This window comes from Aquarana catesbeiana, linkage group LG04, assembly GCF_042186555.1.
Source record: "Aquarana catesbeiana isolate 2022-GZ linkage group LG04, ASM4218655v1, whole genome shotgun sequence".
Classification (NCBI taxonomy): Eukaryota; Metazoa; Chordata; class Amphibia; order Anura; family Ranidae; genus Aquarana; species Aquarana catesbeiana.
This window is the reverse complement of record NC_133327.1, coordinates 676829508-676847072: the sequence shown is the minus strand read 5'-3', so window position 1 is coordinate 676847072 and position 17565 is coordinate 676829508. Positions and strand designations below refer to the sequence as shown.

General features: G+C 44.1%; 1 protein-coding gene across 1 annotated transcript in view; it reads right to left on the bottom strand.

Annotated features, from left to right (window-relative positions):
• Positions 1-14626, bottom strand: part of LOC141141014 (solute carrier family 22 member 7-like) — a 31846-nt gene extending 17220 nt beyond the window's left edge. Inside the window, exons 1-5 of the mRNA XM_073628663.1 lie at positions 14001-14626; positions 11187-11290; positions 9235-9389; positions 8684-8852; positions 7966-8089 (exon numbers count right to left, since the gene is read on the bottom strand). Of these exons, the coding sequence (XP_073484764.1) occupies positions 7966-8089; positions 8684-8852; positions 9235-9389; positions 11187-11290; positions 14001-14423 (975 nt within the window). The 5' untranslated portion in view covers positions 14424-14626. The remainder of the gene's footprint in view (positions 1-7965; positions 8090-8683; positions 8853-9234; positions 9390-11186; positions 11291-14000) is intronic.
• Positions 14627-17565: the final 2939 nt, after the last annotated feature.

The following is a 17565-nucleotide window of genomic DNA, read 5'->3' as shown; positions in this document are numbered from 1 at the left end:
AAGATGTGTGGCTGGCCACCATGAACCCCCAATGAGGTACTATCTACGTGGGGTTGGATATCTGCCTACAGGTTCTGTAGGCACACAACTTTGGTGTCTTTAATAACTCCCCTTCACCAGGATCACAGTCATGGTCATGCCCCCAACCTGGCTTAGAATATTGTGCAAATGAGTGCCAAGCCAACCCCGTGAACTCCTCATTCCAGGCACATAAGTCTATGACCAGCAGAGCTAAGTGATGCCTCTGACCCTGGACTTCTGGATACAGCTGTATAAAGGGACCAAACAGACTAGAGACAGAACTCTCCTCCAATTAGCATTTCTTTTTAAATTAACACACCTGTTAATGTGATTCCACAATCGACAAATCTTATATTCCTTTGGTTGGTTCTATGCAATATATGCCAACAGTGGTCTCCAAACTGCGGCTTGGGGGCCGAATGTGGCCCTTTGCTTGCCTTTATCTGGCCCTAGAGGCATTATTCTTGCCACTGACACCAACGATGGGGCATAATTCCTGCCACTGACGCCAACAATGGGGCACTAGTCCTTCCACTGACACCAAAGATGGGGCACTATTCTGCCCACTGACACCAAATATGGGGCATAATTCCTCCCACTGACTTCAGTGATGGTTCACTATTCTGCCCATTGACACCAATGATGTGGCATAATTCCTCCCACTGACACCAATGATGGGGCATTGTTTATTCCCACTGGGCACAGTCCGCCCCCCTAAAGTCTGTAAACTGGCCCTTTGTTTAGAAAGTTAGGAGACCCCTGTATGCCAATAACTGGATGAGAGTCCTAAGTCCATTCTGTCAGTTCCACTGGGGCCCATTAAATGTACAGAACAGGATATAATTGGTGAATGTGAGTTATTATCGCAGCGCTTGCCCTAAACCATGTGACATCACTTTTTATACAAGCTTCTTCCTTTTTTTTAAGTGGTTGTAAATCTCAGACATGAAATATGAACAAAGCATATCCCTCTATAGTGTGTGTTTGTCTCGACCCAGAGCACTAAGTGTCATTTCTGTCCCCTGCTATGTTCTGCTGCTATCAACATGAGTCACTTCTGACAAGGTTTTCTGACACCATGAGATAAATGGTGACGGGGGGGATCTCCAGCTGATTGTCAGCCTCAGCTCTTTTCGCGCTATAGTCAAAGGACGGCTACAGCGTGGGCCTTAATTGCCGGGAGGACGCCCATGTTCGTCCTCCCGTACTCGAGCGGGGCGCGCTCTGTGATCAGCGAGTCAAGGAGACGCAGCTGATCATAGATCACAGTAAGGGGCCGATCCCGAAGCCCCTTACCATGTGATCAGCTGTCAGCCAATGACAGCTGATAACTTGATGTAAACAGAGCCTGTAATCAACCCGATCACGGGCTACTGTCAGAGGGACATCGGTCCCTCACACAGAGAGCCACCGCCACCTCATCTGTGCCCACCATTGCCACTTGCCAGTGGCAACCAGTGCCACCTACCAGTGCGCAACAGTGCCACCTATGAGTGCCAATCAGTGCTGCCTATCAGCGCTGCCAATCAGTGCCTCATTATCAGTGCTGCCTATCAGTGTTACCTATCAGTGCCACCCATCAGTGCTACCTATTAGTGCCACCCATCAGTGCCACCTATCAGTGCCCCTATCAGTGCCCACCAGTGCCACCTCATCAGTGTCGCCTTATTAGTGCCCATCAGTGCAGCCTATCGGTGCAGCCTATTAGTGCCCATCAGTGCCTCATTATCAGTGCTGCCTATCAGTGTTACCTACCAGTGCCCATCAGTGCCACCCATCAGTGCCACCTATCAGTGCCACCTATCAGTGCCCATCAGTGCAGCCTATCGGTGCAGCCTATTAATGCCCATCAGTGCAGCCTCATCAGCACACATCAATAAAGGAGAAAAAATACCTGTTTGCAAAATTTTAAAACAAACCGTGAAAAACTTTTTTTTTTCAAAAATTTCGGTCTTTTTTTTCGTTTGTTTAGCAAAAAAATTAAAACCCAGTGGTGATTAAATACCACCAAAAAAAAGCTCTATTTGTGTAAAAAAATGATAAAAATTTATTTTGGGTGCAGTGTTGCATGACCGCGCAATTGTCATTCAAAGTGCGTCAGTGCTGAAAGCTGAAAATTGGCCTGGGCAGGAAGGGGGTAAAAGTGCCCGGTAGGCAAGTGGTTAATGTAGAGCTTTTCCTCTGGAGCATCAATGCTTGACAAATGCTGAGATCAGATATCAGACTCGCGGGGAGTACATTTTTTTTTAAGCAGGTTGGCTGACTTCTAGACTTACATAGATACAATGAAAGAATAATCCACATTCATAAGATTATTTGCTTGATTTTTTTTCTATATTTAATTATCAAACTCAAACTTCCCTAAAAGTAGCTTTGCCTGGAGCTATTGTGGCACTTAGGCCTTTTGCACACTTGCTCAAAATACTAAAGCTGAGCAAACGCACCTATAGTATTAATGTGCGTTGTTTGGTGCGTTTGGCGAGCGTATAATGCGCTTTAAACATGCGTTGAAAATACTCCCCAAACACCTTATGAGTATTTGACACACATACCCCGCTTGCTGACCACCCTATTGCAGTTTTACTACTACAGGGTGGCAGCTCTGTGCAGGATCACGTATATATACCTGATCCTGCACTTCCGCCTGAAGGGGACGCACATGCGCCCCATCGGCAGGCCGCTTCTGCTGTAAAGCGGATCTGTGGGTACCGGGCACTCAATGTCCTCCAGCACCCATCGATCATCAGTAAGCAACACAGAACAGGGATTTGCCTATCTAAACAAGGCAGATCGCCGTTCTGACAGAGGGGGGAAAGGGATGGACTCTGTGTTCCTGCAAAGCAAGCACTAGAATCCATCTTTTCCCCTAGTGAAAACAACACACATAGTAAACACTGGTTGGGCACACTTTTAAACCCCTGATTGGCCCTGATGTTTAGCCATAGCTCCCAACTGTCCCTGATTTCAAGGGACTGTCCCTCTGTCTCTCACTCTACCTCATTTGTCCCTCATGTTGGTCTGATCTATATAGATGTATATATAATGCACTTTTTATCTATTAAAAAGTGTTTCTCAGTGCTAAACCTTTCATCCGATTTCTAAATTGCTGCATTTGTAAATTCCAAAAGCCAATATAAAGGAATAGTAGTGGTAAAAAAAAGCACTTGTGGGTTTAACCAATCTTGTTTTTTTGTACAATTCTCCTTTAAGGGGGCGTGGCAAGGGGTGTGTCCTGTGCCTGCATACTTTTGCTGATAGGTGTCCATCATTCCCATTTCAAAAAGTTGGGAGGTATGGTTTAACCCCTTCCTAGCCAGTGTCATTAGTTCAGTGATCACTGTATTAATGTCACTGGTTCCTGAAAAGTGTCAAAAGCGTCAGTTAGTGTCTGATTGCCCACTGCAATATTGCACCCCCGCTATAAGTCGCTGATCACCGCCATTACTAGTATAAAAAAAAAATTCCATAAATATATCCCATAGTTTGTGGATGTTATAACGTTCACATAAACTAATCAATATACGCTTATTGGGAATTTTTTTTTACCAAAAACATGTAGCAAAATACATATTGGCCTAAATTTATGAAAATTTTAGATTTTTTTACATTTTTTTTTTTGGATATGTTTTATACCAGAAAGTAAAAAATATTGTTTTTTTTTTCCAAGATTGTCAGTCTTCTTTAGTTTATAGCACAAAAAATAAAATACACAGAGGTGATCAAATACCACCAAAAGAAAGCTCTATTTGTGGGGAAAAAAATGACATAAATTTTATTTGGGTACAACGTTACTTCTCAGGGAGTCGCTCCTCACGTTCGCTTTAACCACTTCAGCCCCGGAAGATTTGGCTGCTGATTGACCGGGCCATTTTTTGCGATTCAGCACTGCGTCGCTTTAACTGACAATTGCGCGGTCGTGCAACGTTGCACCCAAACACAATTGAAGTCCTTTTTTTCCCACAAATAGAGCTTTCTTTTGGTGGTATTTGATCATCTCTGCGGTTTTATTTTTTGCGCTATAAACAAAAAAAAGAGCGACAATTTTGAAAAAAACACAATATTTTGTACTTTTTGCTATAATAAATGTCCCCATTTTTTTTTTTAAAAAAAAAAGCTAATTTTTTCCTCAGTTTAGGCCGATATGTATTCTTCTACATATTTTTGGTAATAAAAATCGCAATAAACATATATTGATTGGTTTGCGCAGTTATAGCGTCTACAAAATAGGGGATAGATTTATGGCATTTTTATTATTATGTTGCCGATCTGTGATTTTTAGTGGGACTGCGATATTATGACGGACACATCGGACACTTTTGACACTATTTTGGGACCATTGGCATTTATACAGCGATCAGTGCTATAAAAATGCACCGATTACTGTATAAATGTCACTGGCAGGGAAGGGGTTAAACACTAGGGGGCAAGCAAGGGGTTAACTGTGTTCCCTCTCTGTGTTCTAACTGAAGGGGGGAGGGGACTGTGTAGGGGAGATGACAGATCGCTGTTCATACTTTGTATGAACAGACGATCAGTCTCTTCTCCCCTCAGAGAACCGGGATCTGTGTGTTTACACACACAAATCCTGATTCTCGGTGTGTCATGTGCGATCGCGGGAGCCCGGCGGTCATCGCGCCCGCCGGGCACTCGCATCGGCTCCGGGGGCGAGCGGCAGGCGAGCGCACGCTGCCCCTAGTGGACACAGGGCAAAGCGACGTTACATAACGTTGTTTCGCCCAGCCATGCCATTCTGCCGCAGTATATCCTAGACGGCTGGTCGGCAAGTGGTTAAGCAGGAGTGGGCTCTCTCAAGGCTTACCTGCCCTCTATCTATCCATTATTATATATGTGCTCCTAAAATGGAGGCTCTCAAAATTTATAGAGTTAGTACTGCTTATAAAAATGGGGCGCCTTGTCGCGGCCTCTGCAGCTTACGCATGTATTTGCAAATCTATGCAAAATAAGCCCCTTGTTTTTAACATGAACTGTTAGACAGGTTATAATAAAACGAAGGGTTCGCCCCGGGACTTTAAATGAAGTGGGTACCGTTTCCGTCAGTAAACAAAACAGTAGTAAATACAGTATATGGTTTATTCAAGTAAAATTGTTTACATGCATAGATAACACCAACAGTTGCCAATTTAAAAAAGATACATAAACAAGGAATATTGATACATTGATGTAATAGCAGTCATAGTACACAGGCATCATACTACCCGACGCGTTTCGCGAGATCCAGCTCGCTCTTCAGGGGTGGATGTGCCTAGGATGAAAGAGTATATATTTGGCAATATGGCACAGTATTAATTATAAGGGCACAGGGTAGGAGGGGTTATGGGTCCCCATTCTCACCACTGAGCTTGACCATGGCTACAGGTGTGCAGCTCTAAGACGGCGGCAGCAGGTGCCTGAACACCTGCTGCCGCTGTCTTGGAGCGGCACACCTGTAGCCAGGGTTAAGCTCAGTGGGGAGTATGGGGACCCATAACCCCTCCTACCCTGTGCCTTTATAACTAATACTGTGCTATATTGCCAAATTGGACAAAATTGTCCAATTGTTTATATGTATATTATCTATATGTTTATGGATTTTAGCTTTTGTATATAAAAATATATATACGCTTTAATACTAACCTTTTTGGTGGACTTAAATGGCTCCTGAAAAATCCCATTCTATCTTTGTCAAATTTTGTCACCTATAGCAAGGACATTATCCAACTTTGGTCAAAGCTGTGCAGCTTGGTTTTATCTACAGACAGCCCTTACCTGCATAGGGAGTTATTTGGTAAAGGCGAACTATGCCTTTAAACTAACTTATAACCCGCATCAAATCACCTGCTTCTCCATTGACAAGGGGGAATTGTTTCATATTTTCAAACTACCCAAATGACCCTGATCAAAAGTTTACATACCCTGGTGATTTTGGCCTGATAACATTCATACAAGTTGACAAAATGGGGTTTGAATGGCTATTAAAGGTAACCATCCTCACCTGTGATCTGTTTGCTTGTAATTAGTGTGTGTGTATAAAAGGTCAATGAGTTTCTGGACTCCTGACAGACCCTTGCATCTTTCATCCAGTGCTGCACTGACGTTTCTGGATTCTGAGTCAGGGGGAAAGCAAAAGAATTGTCAATGGATCTGCGGGAAAAGGTAGTTGGACTGTATAAAACAGGAAAGGGATATAAAAAGATATCCAAGGAATCGAGAATGCCAATCATCAGTGTTCAAACTCTAATCAAGAAGTGGAAAATGGGGGGTTCTGTTGAAACCAAACCACGGTCAGGTAGACCAACTAAAATTTAAGCCACAACTGCCAGGAAAATTGTTTGGGATGCAAAGAAAAACCCCACAAGTAACTTCAGGTGAAATACAGGACTATCTGAAAACATGTGGTGTGGCTGTTTCAAGATGCACAATAAGGGGGCACTTGAAGAAAGATGGGCTGCATGGTTGAGTCGCCAGAAGAAAGCCATTACTATGCAAATGCCACAAAGTATCCCACTTACAATAGCACAGAGACAAACCTCAACCCTTTCTGGCAAAAAAGTCATTTAGAGTGATGAGACCAAAATGTAGCTTTTTTGGCCACAACCACAAACACTACATTTGGAGAGGAGTCAACAAGGCCTCTGATGAAAGGTCCACCATTCCTACTGTGAAACACGGAGGTGGATCGCTGACGTTTTGGGGATGTGTGAGCTACAAAGGCACAGGAAATTTGGTCAAAATTGATGGCAAGATGAATGCAGTATGTTATCAAAAAATACTGGAGGAACATATGCATTCATCAGCCAGAAGCTGCACATGGGATGTACTTGGACATTCCAACATGACAATGATCCAAAACACAAGGCCAAGTCGACCTGTTATTGGCTACAGCAGAATAAAGTGAAGTTTCTGGAGTGGCCATCTCGGTCTCCTGACCTCAATATCATTGAGCCACTCTGGGGAGATCTCAAACATGCATTTTCATACAAGATAGCCCAAGAATTTACAGGAACTGGAGGCTTTTTGCCAAGAGGAATGGGCAGCTTTACCATCTGAGAAGATAAAAAGCCTCATCCACAAATACCACAAAAGACTTCAAGCTGTCATTGATGTTAAAGGGGGCAATACACAGTATTAAGAACTGGGGTATGTAAACTTTTGATCAGGGTCATTTTGCTGGTTTCTGTTGTGATTATGATTTAAAGAGGAGGGCCAGTCAAAAAAAAAAAAAAATTAAAAGTCAGCAGCTAAAATACTGCAGCTGCTGACTTTTAATTGGACACTTACCTGTCCCAGGGTCCAGCGATGCGGGGGATCGAAGCCCTGCTCGTCTCTCCCTCCGTTCAGCGGCGCCGGCATTGCAACTGTGGGCGCCGGGCTGTGGCTTCACAGCCTGGCACCCACTGCGCATGCGCTAGCGGCGCCGTGTGCCGAGATTGGCGGCTCAGTCACCTGGGACCTGTAATGGTCCCAGATGATTGACAGGAGGGAGGAGGCAGAGCTGAGCCCTTCCTGTGCCGAGGGGGAAGTGATGTCACCAGCCCAGGCACTGGAAGAGGCAGACTACGAGGGACCCCCTAGCAACAGGCATTTAGAGGCAAGTAAAAAAAAAAAAAATATCCAAATTTTTTTTTAGGCACAATCATGACTTTTTTTTTTTTAGGGTGGGACACCACTTTAAAAGAGTAAACGCAGTTCACTGATAATAAATGGCTTCAGCCAAACACTAACCATGAGTGAAAGAAATGTTTTCGTGTTATCATTCATATTCTCTGAAAAATGGCCAAGAAATCATAAATTCTGCCAGGGTATGTAAACTTATGAGCACAACTGTACATAACCTCCATAATTTCTCTTTCTCTATTGACTTTAATGCATTTCCCCTATTTGCAAAATTTCAAAAAACTGCCAGTTTTGCTCATGTTTAATTCAGGGAACTGCAGAGCATCTCACCTCACTGTTTTTCTTGAATGCATCCAAACTGCAACCATTTGCTGCAGCACATTGCATCAGCAGAGCTTCAGCCTCCTTAGTGCGACCCTTTGTCAGCAGCCAGCGTGCAGATTCAGGAACCCACCTAGAAAAAAAAAAAAAAACATAGAAGAGCATTGCACCACCACATTGGAATTTTTATCACTATGGATCACACAAAGCACTGCAGCATATTGCACCACGTGGGAAAGCTCAGACTGTATGACTAATCTCTTAATAAGCACCCAACAATATCCTGCCAGAGAGCATGACAGATTGTCTCTGAGGGATTTTCATATTCTGATATTAAAATCACCTGTGTATGCCACAGAGAGGCACACATTGGATTGCAGCAGACTATGCAGAATGTTACACCCTGGCAAGGAGTGATATTGGAGACAACTGCAGAGCATCGCACTGTGAAGATATTCTACACCTGTGGAGAATTGCACCCAGTGGAGTTGTGACACAGTGGAAATGTACCACACTTGCAGAGCATCGCACACTGGGGAGGTGACATGCAGTGAAGAGGTGGCAGAACCTTGCACCAAGGTGATGTACTACATTTGCAGGGCATTGTACAATGCACAGTCAGGACAGTTGCTGGCAGTGTTCTCAGGGAGATCTAAGGATTCAGAACTGGAGGGGATGAGTAAGGAGAGAGCATATATTGTCAAAATATTATTTCCTGTCATCTTACCAGATGGTGATAACGGCCGGGACAAAAGGGGCAGTGATGGCCACCAACAGCCAGCGCCAGTCTCTCACCAGATACGCTATCAGTGCCAGGACACAGCCCCCGATAGACCAGCAGACGCCAGTAATTATTGCAGCATCTGTGCGATGACGCATGTCCACCCACTCCACACCTGAGGGAAACAGGAATTGACCATCAGATAACAAGCCTTCCACCAAATACTCCATTCTTCATCAGGTCACACTGAGCCCACCAAATTTTCCCTGACCCCACCAAATTTCCCATTACCCTACAAAACCGACTCACCAAATTTCCTCTGACCCAACAGAATCCCACCAAATCCTCAATAAATCCCACTGACCCCGTGGCCTACAAAACCTCCTTGTCCCCACCAAATCTTCTTTACCCCACCAAATTCTACCTGACCCACCAGTTATTCTCCTAAATCTTGCATCTTCCCTCAATCTTCCTCACTTCCCCAGATTTTCCTTGTAAACCTCATCCCCCATGTCGCATATCCACCTATGGCACTCTCCCAGCTCTGGAATACTTACCTAAAGAAATTATATTAAGAATGAGTCCCGAAAAAGTGCATCCAGAGAGGGCCATGCTGACAGCGAACATAGGGTATGATATGGAACAAGCAGATAAGCCCCCAAACACCATTGCCAGGAGCATGGAGACCAAGAGCATCATTTTGCGGCCATATCTGAAACATAACGATAAATCATAGGTTGAAATTTCTTACCAGAATCATCAAATGCCACCTGGCATCTGAGAATTTACTTTCAAACAGTCTATATTATCATTGTCCACATTTTTATTGTCTACGCCATTTTCATTTTCCCATCCATCCACCTTACACTTTCAATGTATTCACCCAAACTTCAATGCTCATCCGCTCTCTGTTCGCCCTCCGCCCATTCTACATTCTTCAACCATCCCCTCTATAGTCCCCATTCATCCACCTTACACTCATTATTCTTCCACTCTACACTCCTCATCCATCCACCCTCCACTCCTTGTTCCTCTATTACACACTGCCTATCCATTCAGCCTTCACTTGCCATCCATTCACTTTACACTCTCTATCCATCTACCCAAAACTCCTCATCCCTCTATCCTACACTCCCCATCCATTCAAACTACAGTTCCTGGCTATTCACACTACATTCTTCATCCATCCAACCTCTACTCCCCATCCATCCACCCTTCAATCTCCATCTATCCACCCTCTACTCCCCATCCATCAACCCTTCAATCACCATCTGTCATACACTCCCCATCCAACCAGGATACAGTTCCCGGCTACTAACACTACATTCTTTATCACTCCACCCTCTCACTCCCAACCCATCCACCCTTCAATCACCATCCACCCATCCTACACTCCCATCCATCCAGCCTACACTCTCTATCCATTCTCTCTATACTTGCTATCCATTCAGCATGGCCTGAACTCACACTTACCGGTCAGATAGGTCTCCATCCATCCACTCTCTACTCCCTATCCATCCACCCTTTAATCTCCATCCATCAACCCTGTAATCCCTATCCATCCACCCTTCAATCTTCATCCATCAACCCTATACTCCCTATCCATCCACCCTTCAGTCTCCATCCATCCACCCTCTACTCCCCATCCATCCACCCTTCAATCTCCATCTATCCACCCTCTACTTCCCATCCATCAACCCTTCAATCTCCATCCACCATACACTCCCCATCCATCCAGGCTACAGTTCCCGGCTATTAACACTACATTCTTTATCCCTCCACCCTCTCACTCCCAGCCCATCCACCCGTCAATCTTCATCCATCCACCCTTCAATCACCATCCATCCACCCTAAACTCCCTGTCTATCCAGCCTACACTCTCCATCCATTCTCTCTACTCTCGCTTTCCATTCAGCATGGCCTGAACTCATACTTAGCGGTCAGATAGGTCTCCATCCATCCACTCTCTACTCCCCATCCATCCACCCTTTAATCTCCATCCATCAACCCTATACTCCCTATCTATCCACCCCTCAATCTCCATCCATCCACCCTCTACTCCCCATCCATCAACCCTTCACTCTCCACCCACCATACACTCCCCATCCATCCAGGCTACAGTTCCTGGCTATTACCACTACATTATTTATCCCTCCACCCTCTCACTCCCAACCCATCCACCCTTCAATCTTCATCCATCCACCCTCTACACTCCATCCATGCACCCTTCAGTCTCCATCTATCCACCCTCTACTCCCTATCCATCAACCCTTGAATCTCCATCCACCATAGACTCCCCATCCATCCAGGCTACAGTTCCCGACTATTAACACTACATTCTTTATCACTCCACCCTCTCACTCCCAACCCATCCACCCTTCAATCACCATCCATCCACCCTACACTCCCTGTCTCTCCAGCCTACACTCCCCATCCATCCAGCCTACACTCTCCATCCATTCTCTCCTACACTTACTATCCATTCAGCATGGCCTAAACTCACACTTACCGGTCAGATAGGTCTCCAAAAATGACAGCGCCCACCATCACTCCAATAAAGAAAAAAGTGGCCACAGCTTTACCCAACCCTCTGCGGCTACACACCAGATCCCACTGCAATATAGAAAACACCAGTTACTGTGTGGCCCCAGGGACCACATCATTTCCTTATTTCTGACCATCACCTTTTAACCTGAACCCAAATAATACCTCTGGTCTATAGTGCTGGGTAGACTAATTTTGTGTAATTTTTTTCCCAATACGATAAAAACACTGCTCCAAAAGTCATAACTAATGTAATTTAAATGATGTGAATGACTCAGAAGCTGTATTGGAAGATGGATAATTCTGGAGTCATTGGGCACATTGTCTCAGTGCAAGTCTGCACAGGAAACATCTTCTAGTTATCTTTTCAGTGCAAAGAAGAGTGCCCTGAAATACCCTTCCACCACTTTCATAAATAATACATTTCATAAATACTGCATAGTTCAGACATCTTCATGTGATTAAGTGGCTTATTACCCTGAGACCTAAAGTTATCCTAAACATCACATGACTGGGTGGCAGAATGAGCCCCATACAATACCTCTGACAAACCTCACATTGCATATTTCTGGTGGGTGGTATTTCATCCAGTAGAAAATTAATGTGCAGCCTTTTTCATTTTCTGATACAAAGTATCTTAGTCATTGTGTGTTCCACAAGAAAAATAAGCCATTTATTGTGGAGCCCCATTTTAGATCCTGGCTGGAGAGGATTGGGCTGAAGGGCAAGGAGACTTGTTCTGACAAGTTCTACTAAAATATGTTGGGTTGGAGGCCTCAAGTGGAGGTACTTCACCAATCAGACATCAATCAGAGTGGCACCCGCAGTCAGTGTCACATCCTGGGCATTATATAGCTATTTGCTCCCTACCAAACCTAAAATCACAACACCAAGCCGGGTTGTCAGTCCTTCCCTGGACCCTGCAGGTTATACTTATTTATATGAATATATGATCATAAATATATGAATATATATATCATTCTCAGTACGCCAAAATGATTACCCTAGTCAGCCGCCACCTGGGCCTCTATCACAAATTTGACACCTCCTATATCGAGTTCATTGTAGTGCCATTTATCAGCTCTCCTCGCCTCACACTAACAGAGTGTGAGGCGAGGAGAGTTGATCAGCACCATCTCCTCTCAGGTGAGACTTGTACAGGTAATCAGTGCCCTGATAATCAGTGCAGTCCCAGCAGTGCCCAACAGTGATGCCAGTCTGCGCTCATCAGTGCCACTCATCAGTGCCTATCAGTGATGCCAGTCAGTGCTACCTTTCAGTGCCCATCAGTTCTACCCATCAGTGCTCATCAGTAGTGCCCATCCGTGCCACCTATCAGTGCCCATCCGTGCCACCTATCAGTGTGGCATATTAGTGCTTCCTCATTAGTGCCCTTCAGTGCCGCCTCATCAGTGCCACCTCATCAATGCCCATCAGTGCAGCCTATCAGTCCCCATCAGTGCCACCTCATCAGTGCACATCAGTGAAGGAGAAAAATTACTTATTTACAAAATTGTATGACAGAAACTATAAAAAACTTATTTTTTGCAAAATTTTCGGTCTTTTTTTGTTTTTGTTTAATCACCCAGAGGTGATTAAATACCACCAGAATAAAGCTCTATTTGTGTGAAAAAATGATAAAAATTTCATTTGGGTACAGTGTTGCATGACCGCGCAATTGTCATTCAAAATGTGACATCGCTGAAAGCTGAAAATTGGCCTGGGCAGGAAGGGGGTATACGTGCCCTATATTGAAGGTTTAAGGCAAACTTAGTCTTTAATTGAAACTATTAGTGGATAGATGTGATTTTGGCTGGGGAGGGGGCTCGGACTACATATACAGTATACAGAGCTATGTAGGATACCAGACTACAATTCAGGATTTTTTTAAGGAAAGACTAAGCTCTTTACGCCCTTCATAATCCAATAAAATTATATTGCTTTTTTAGGTGTCCTGGTCATGTTTGCATCCCAATAATCCATGATTAGTATTAGGCCAGCCACAGACAGTTTGAATCCTGCTGAACCAAGATTTGAACCATGTATGGGCTGGCTGAATGTATCAGGTTGATTGATCAATCAACTTGGGTACAACCAGCCTGCCAGATTTTGCATGCGATTATCGCTAATGACTAGTATAGATGCTAGCAATAATCACTGTCTTCTTCCAGTGGGGACGGCTTTGATGGGGGAATAGAGGAACCCATTGTTGCAGGAAAGAAATTCGCTACATGTATGGCCTGCCTTAGAGTGACATTACCACCCAGAATGCTTTAGGCTCCATGCAAACTAGCTTAAAAAAAAAACGCTAGTGCTCTTGGTAGGAAAAAAACGCTAATTTTGAGCATTTTCTGTTCTAGCATTTAGGAGCATTTAGCGTTTTTTACTGCCAGAAAAACACTCTCAAAAACTCAAAACAGAAGGGTTTTTTTTTTTTTTTTTTGCCTTTAAACGCTAAGCTTAAAAAATACCTCTAGACTACCCAATGTGCATGGACACATAGGATAACATTAAAGGCTTCTACAGGCAAAACACTAAACTCCTAAGCCAGTGTGCATGGAGCCTTATTGTAGAAGTTCATTGTAGAAACTATACTATGTGATTGTATTACTCAGGACAGGTAAGCTCTTGGGTTTCATGTGGTTGATCATACCTTAGCCAAACTTTACATCTGTGCAAATAACATGTCTATGTGAAAGTTTTTTTTTAACTAGGCAATACGAAAACAGTTACACTGACAAATCCCTAATACTTTAATTAAAAGGCAACAAGATCCTACCTGAGTAACGGTGGTGGAGGAGAAGGTGGACAGGTCATATTCCCAGCCCTGGTCACAGCTCTGCACACCAGATCCATTGATGGTCTGGGATTTGTTGAGGATCAGGTGAGGCTGTGGCTGAGAATACATCTTACAGGAGCTGAATGTCCCATCTTGTTCTTGGGGAATGTTGATGAAGAGTAGGTCCTCTTGGCTCAGGTTCCCAGGGTTCCTCTGGGCAGAGATGGCACAGTGGTGGGGTGGCACAACTGAGATGAAGACATGTTGTAGAAAGTGGAGCAGAATGATGAGCCGAGGGATACAAAGAATCAATAAAACAATAATCTGAAATCGTCCGAACCCCCCAGCCTCGATGAGAAGATCATCAAAGGTCATTTTTTTGGGGTCTGTCACTATGTTGGAGGGTGACGGGAGAGGACCCATTGCCTGTCTACAGGATGAACTCTGGTCAATGGAATTTAGGTGCAAAAACACCACAGTGACGAAAAAATAGGACTTCAGTTGTGACGGTATCTGACACCTCTCTGTGGTCTCTTCAAAGTTTGAACTTCATCAGTTTCAGGCTGTAGACTCCAGCACATTCCTCCAAAGCTTTGAATCCAGGCGTTCCAGGTCATGTAAGCTTCTTAGTGAAATATTAGCAGGAGGTACATCCAGTCCTAAAGCAGTAGCTCATGGAGGTAGTCCTGATGGATAAGGGCGTTGAAATGTTTTGATGGACCAGAACCTCCTTTAATTTGTATTGTTCATAACTAGCGGCAGGGAATTGATTGGATCTGGGGTGCTCATCCTACACAGTCATTTCAACCAGTCAACTGAGGGTTACTTGTGTTGGGACTTAACCCTGACGAACAGTTTCAGGGATGGTTCAAGTTACCCAAAGTGTTCCAGTCTGCAGACAGACGCGTGAGGACACACATGTTCATCTCTGATATACAATGCACATCAGCAGCTTTGTACAGATTACAAAGGGCCTTTATGTTTGAGCTCATTTCAGCATCATCATTATTATAATTATTATTATTTTCTTTCTTTTATTTCTTTCTAGGATAAACCTTCTAAGGACAAACCTTGTCCTGAAAATCACAGACATTAATTGTACTGCATTAGGTGTGAAATTGAACAAATATGGGTGAAAATATGTGGAATCCCATTTTGTAGTTTTGATAAGTGACAGAGGAGAAAGCGATTGTAAGCTTTCAGACTCCAAGTCATAAGGAAGTCAGCTGTATGCAAGAAAATGACTGCCCTTCAACATCACAACTTTACCTAAAACAATACCGCAACTTCAGACATTCCTGCCCTTTTAATTACTAACTTGCACCATGAGGTACAAATGTGAGATATGAGTGTTCAGGTCCTAAATTGCTTCCATATAGACAACACACAAGATACTAAAGAGGTGTAACCACTTATTAACTCTTACATATAGCACACTTTTGCTTATAGGGGGGATTCTAAAGCTGGCTACACATTATACAATTTTTTTTGTTCAATTTCCTTTAGATTTACCTTCAACTACGTAGTGCAAGGGCCTGCCTGATTGCATACAATTTGAACGTGTTTAGGTTTGACCTTACATTTATATGGTTTTGGTAAATCTAAAGGAAAGATGTACAAGAAAAGTGTATAATGTGTAGCCAGCCTTAGTTTGCATATATTGTAGTACATGTTCAAGCCTGCCAACTGCATCAAAGTGACCCCTCTCCGGACAGTCCCTACTCTGTCTTATAGGCTGCCAATCTCTAATTTGCCAAAATAGCACACTCTTGAGAGTGTGAACATATTGGTAATTATTTACGAAAAGTAAATCCACTTTGTACTACAAGTGCACTTGTAAGTACAAAGTGCAAGTACAGTCGCTGTAGATCTGAGGAGAAGATCTGAAATGAGGGAAAGCTCTGCTGATTTTATCATCCAATCATGTGCAAGCTAACATGCTGTTTTTTATTTTCTTTGCATGTCCCCCTCAGATCTACAGCAACTGAACTTCCAAGGTCACTTGCAGGGCAAAGTGGATTTGCCATTCGTAAATAACCCCCATAGTGCCACTATGGGGCAAACAGACACAGCTGGAGATTACATGAGCTCTAGACCAGTGGTTCTCAACTCCAGTCCTCAGGACCCACCAACAGGCCAGGTTTGCAAGATAGCTGAAATACATCACAGGTGATATCACTTGCTGCTCAGTGATTGCAGTTTTCTAGTCTGCAACTCCCCAAGGTAATACTTAAAATCTGGCCTGTTGGTGGGTCCCGAGGACTGGAGTTGAGAACCACTGCTCTAGACAAAACTAAAGCAATGCACATGCACAATTCATCCTTCCGTTTGAAGATGCCCCACAGATGCTCAATAGGGTTTAGGTCTGGAGACATGCTTGGCCAGTCCATTACCTTTACCCTCAGCTTCTTTAGCAAGGCAGTGGTCGTCTTGGAGGTGTGTTTGGGGTCATTATCATGTTGGAATACTGCCCTGCGGCCCGGTCTCTGAAGGGAGGGGATCATGCTCTGCTTCAGTATGTCACAGTACATGTTGGCAATCATGGTTCCCTCAATGAACTGTAGCTCCCCATTTCCGGCAGCACTCATACAGCCCCAGACCATGACACTCCCACCACCATGTTTGACTGTAGACAAGATACACTTGTCTTTGTACTCCTCACCTGGTTGCCGCCACACACGCTTGACACCATCTAAACCAAATAAGTTTATCTTGGTCTCATCAGACCACAGGACATAGTTCTAGTAATCCATGTCCTCAGTCTGCTTGTCTTCAGCAAACTGTTTGCGGGCTTTCTTGTGTATCATCTTTAGAAGAAGCTTCCTTCTGGAACGATAGCCATGCAGACCAATTTGATGCAGTGTGCGGCGTATGGTCTGAGCACTGACAGGCTGACCCCCCACCCCTTCAACCTCTGCAGCAATGCTGGCAGCACTCATACGTCTATTTCCCAAAGACAACCTCTGGATATGACGCTGAGCACGTGACCTCAACTTCTTTGGTCGACCATGGCGAGGCCTGTTCTGAGTGGAACCTGTCTTGTTAAACTTCTGTATGGTCTTGGCCACCGTGCTGCAGCTCAATTTCAGGGTCTTGGAAACCTTCTTATAGCCTAGGCCATCTTTATGTGGAGCAACATTTCTTCTTTTCAGATCCTCAGAGAGTTCTTTGCCATGAGGTGCCATGTTGAACTTCCAGTGACCAGTATGAGAGAGTGAGAGCGATAACACCAAATTTAACACACCTGCTCCCCATTCACACCTGAGACCTTGTAACACTAATGAGTCACATGACACCTGGGCAGGGCAGGACTTAGGGTCACCTGGGGGCTCCTGGGCTTGAGTCACTTTCGGGCCCTACCCTTGTATACATATGCACAGCTCTATAAAACAGAAATAGAAAAGGACAAGGTGCGCCAGACTCAGTGCAGTATTAAAGAACTTCTGTTTGATTGGACAAGACAAAACAGCCAAATGGCTACTCACAAAAGTAGATAATATATACGCGTATAAGTGGGGGATACTGTACTGGTATTCGTCCTGGGTCCACGATTAATTAAAGCAAT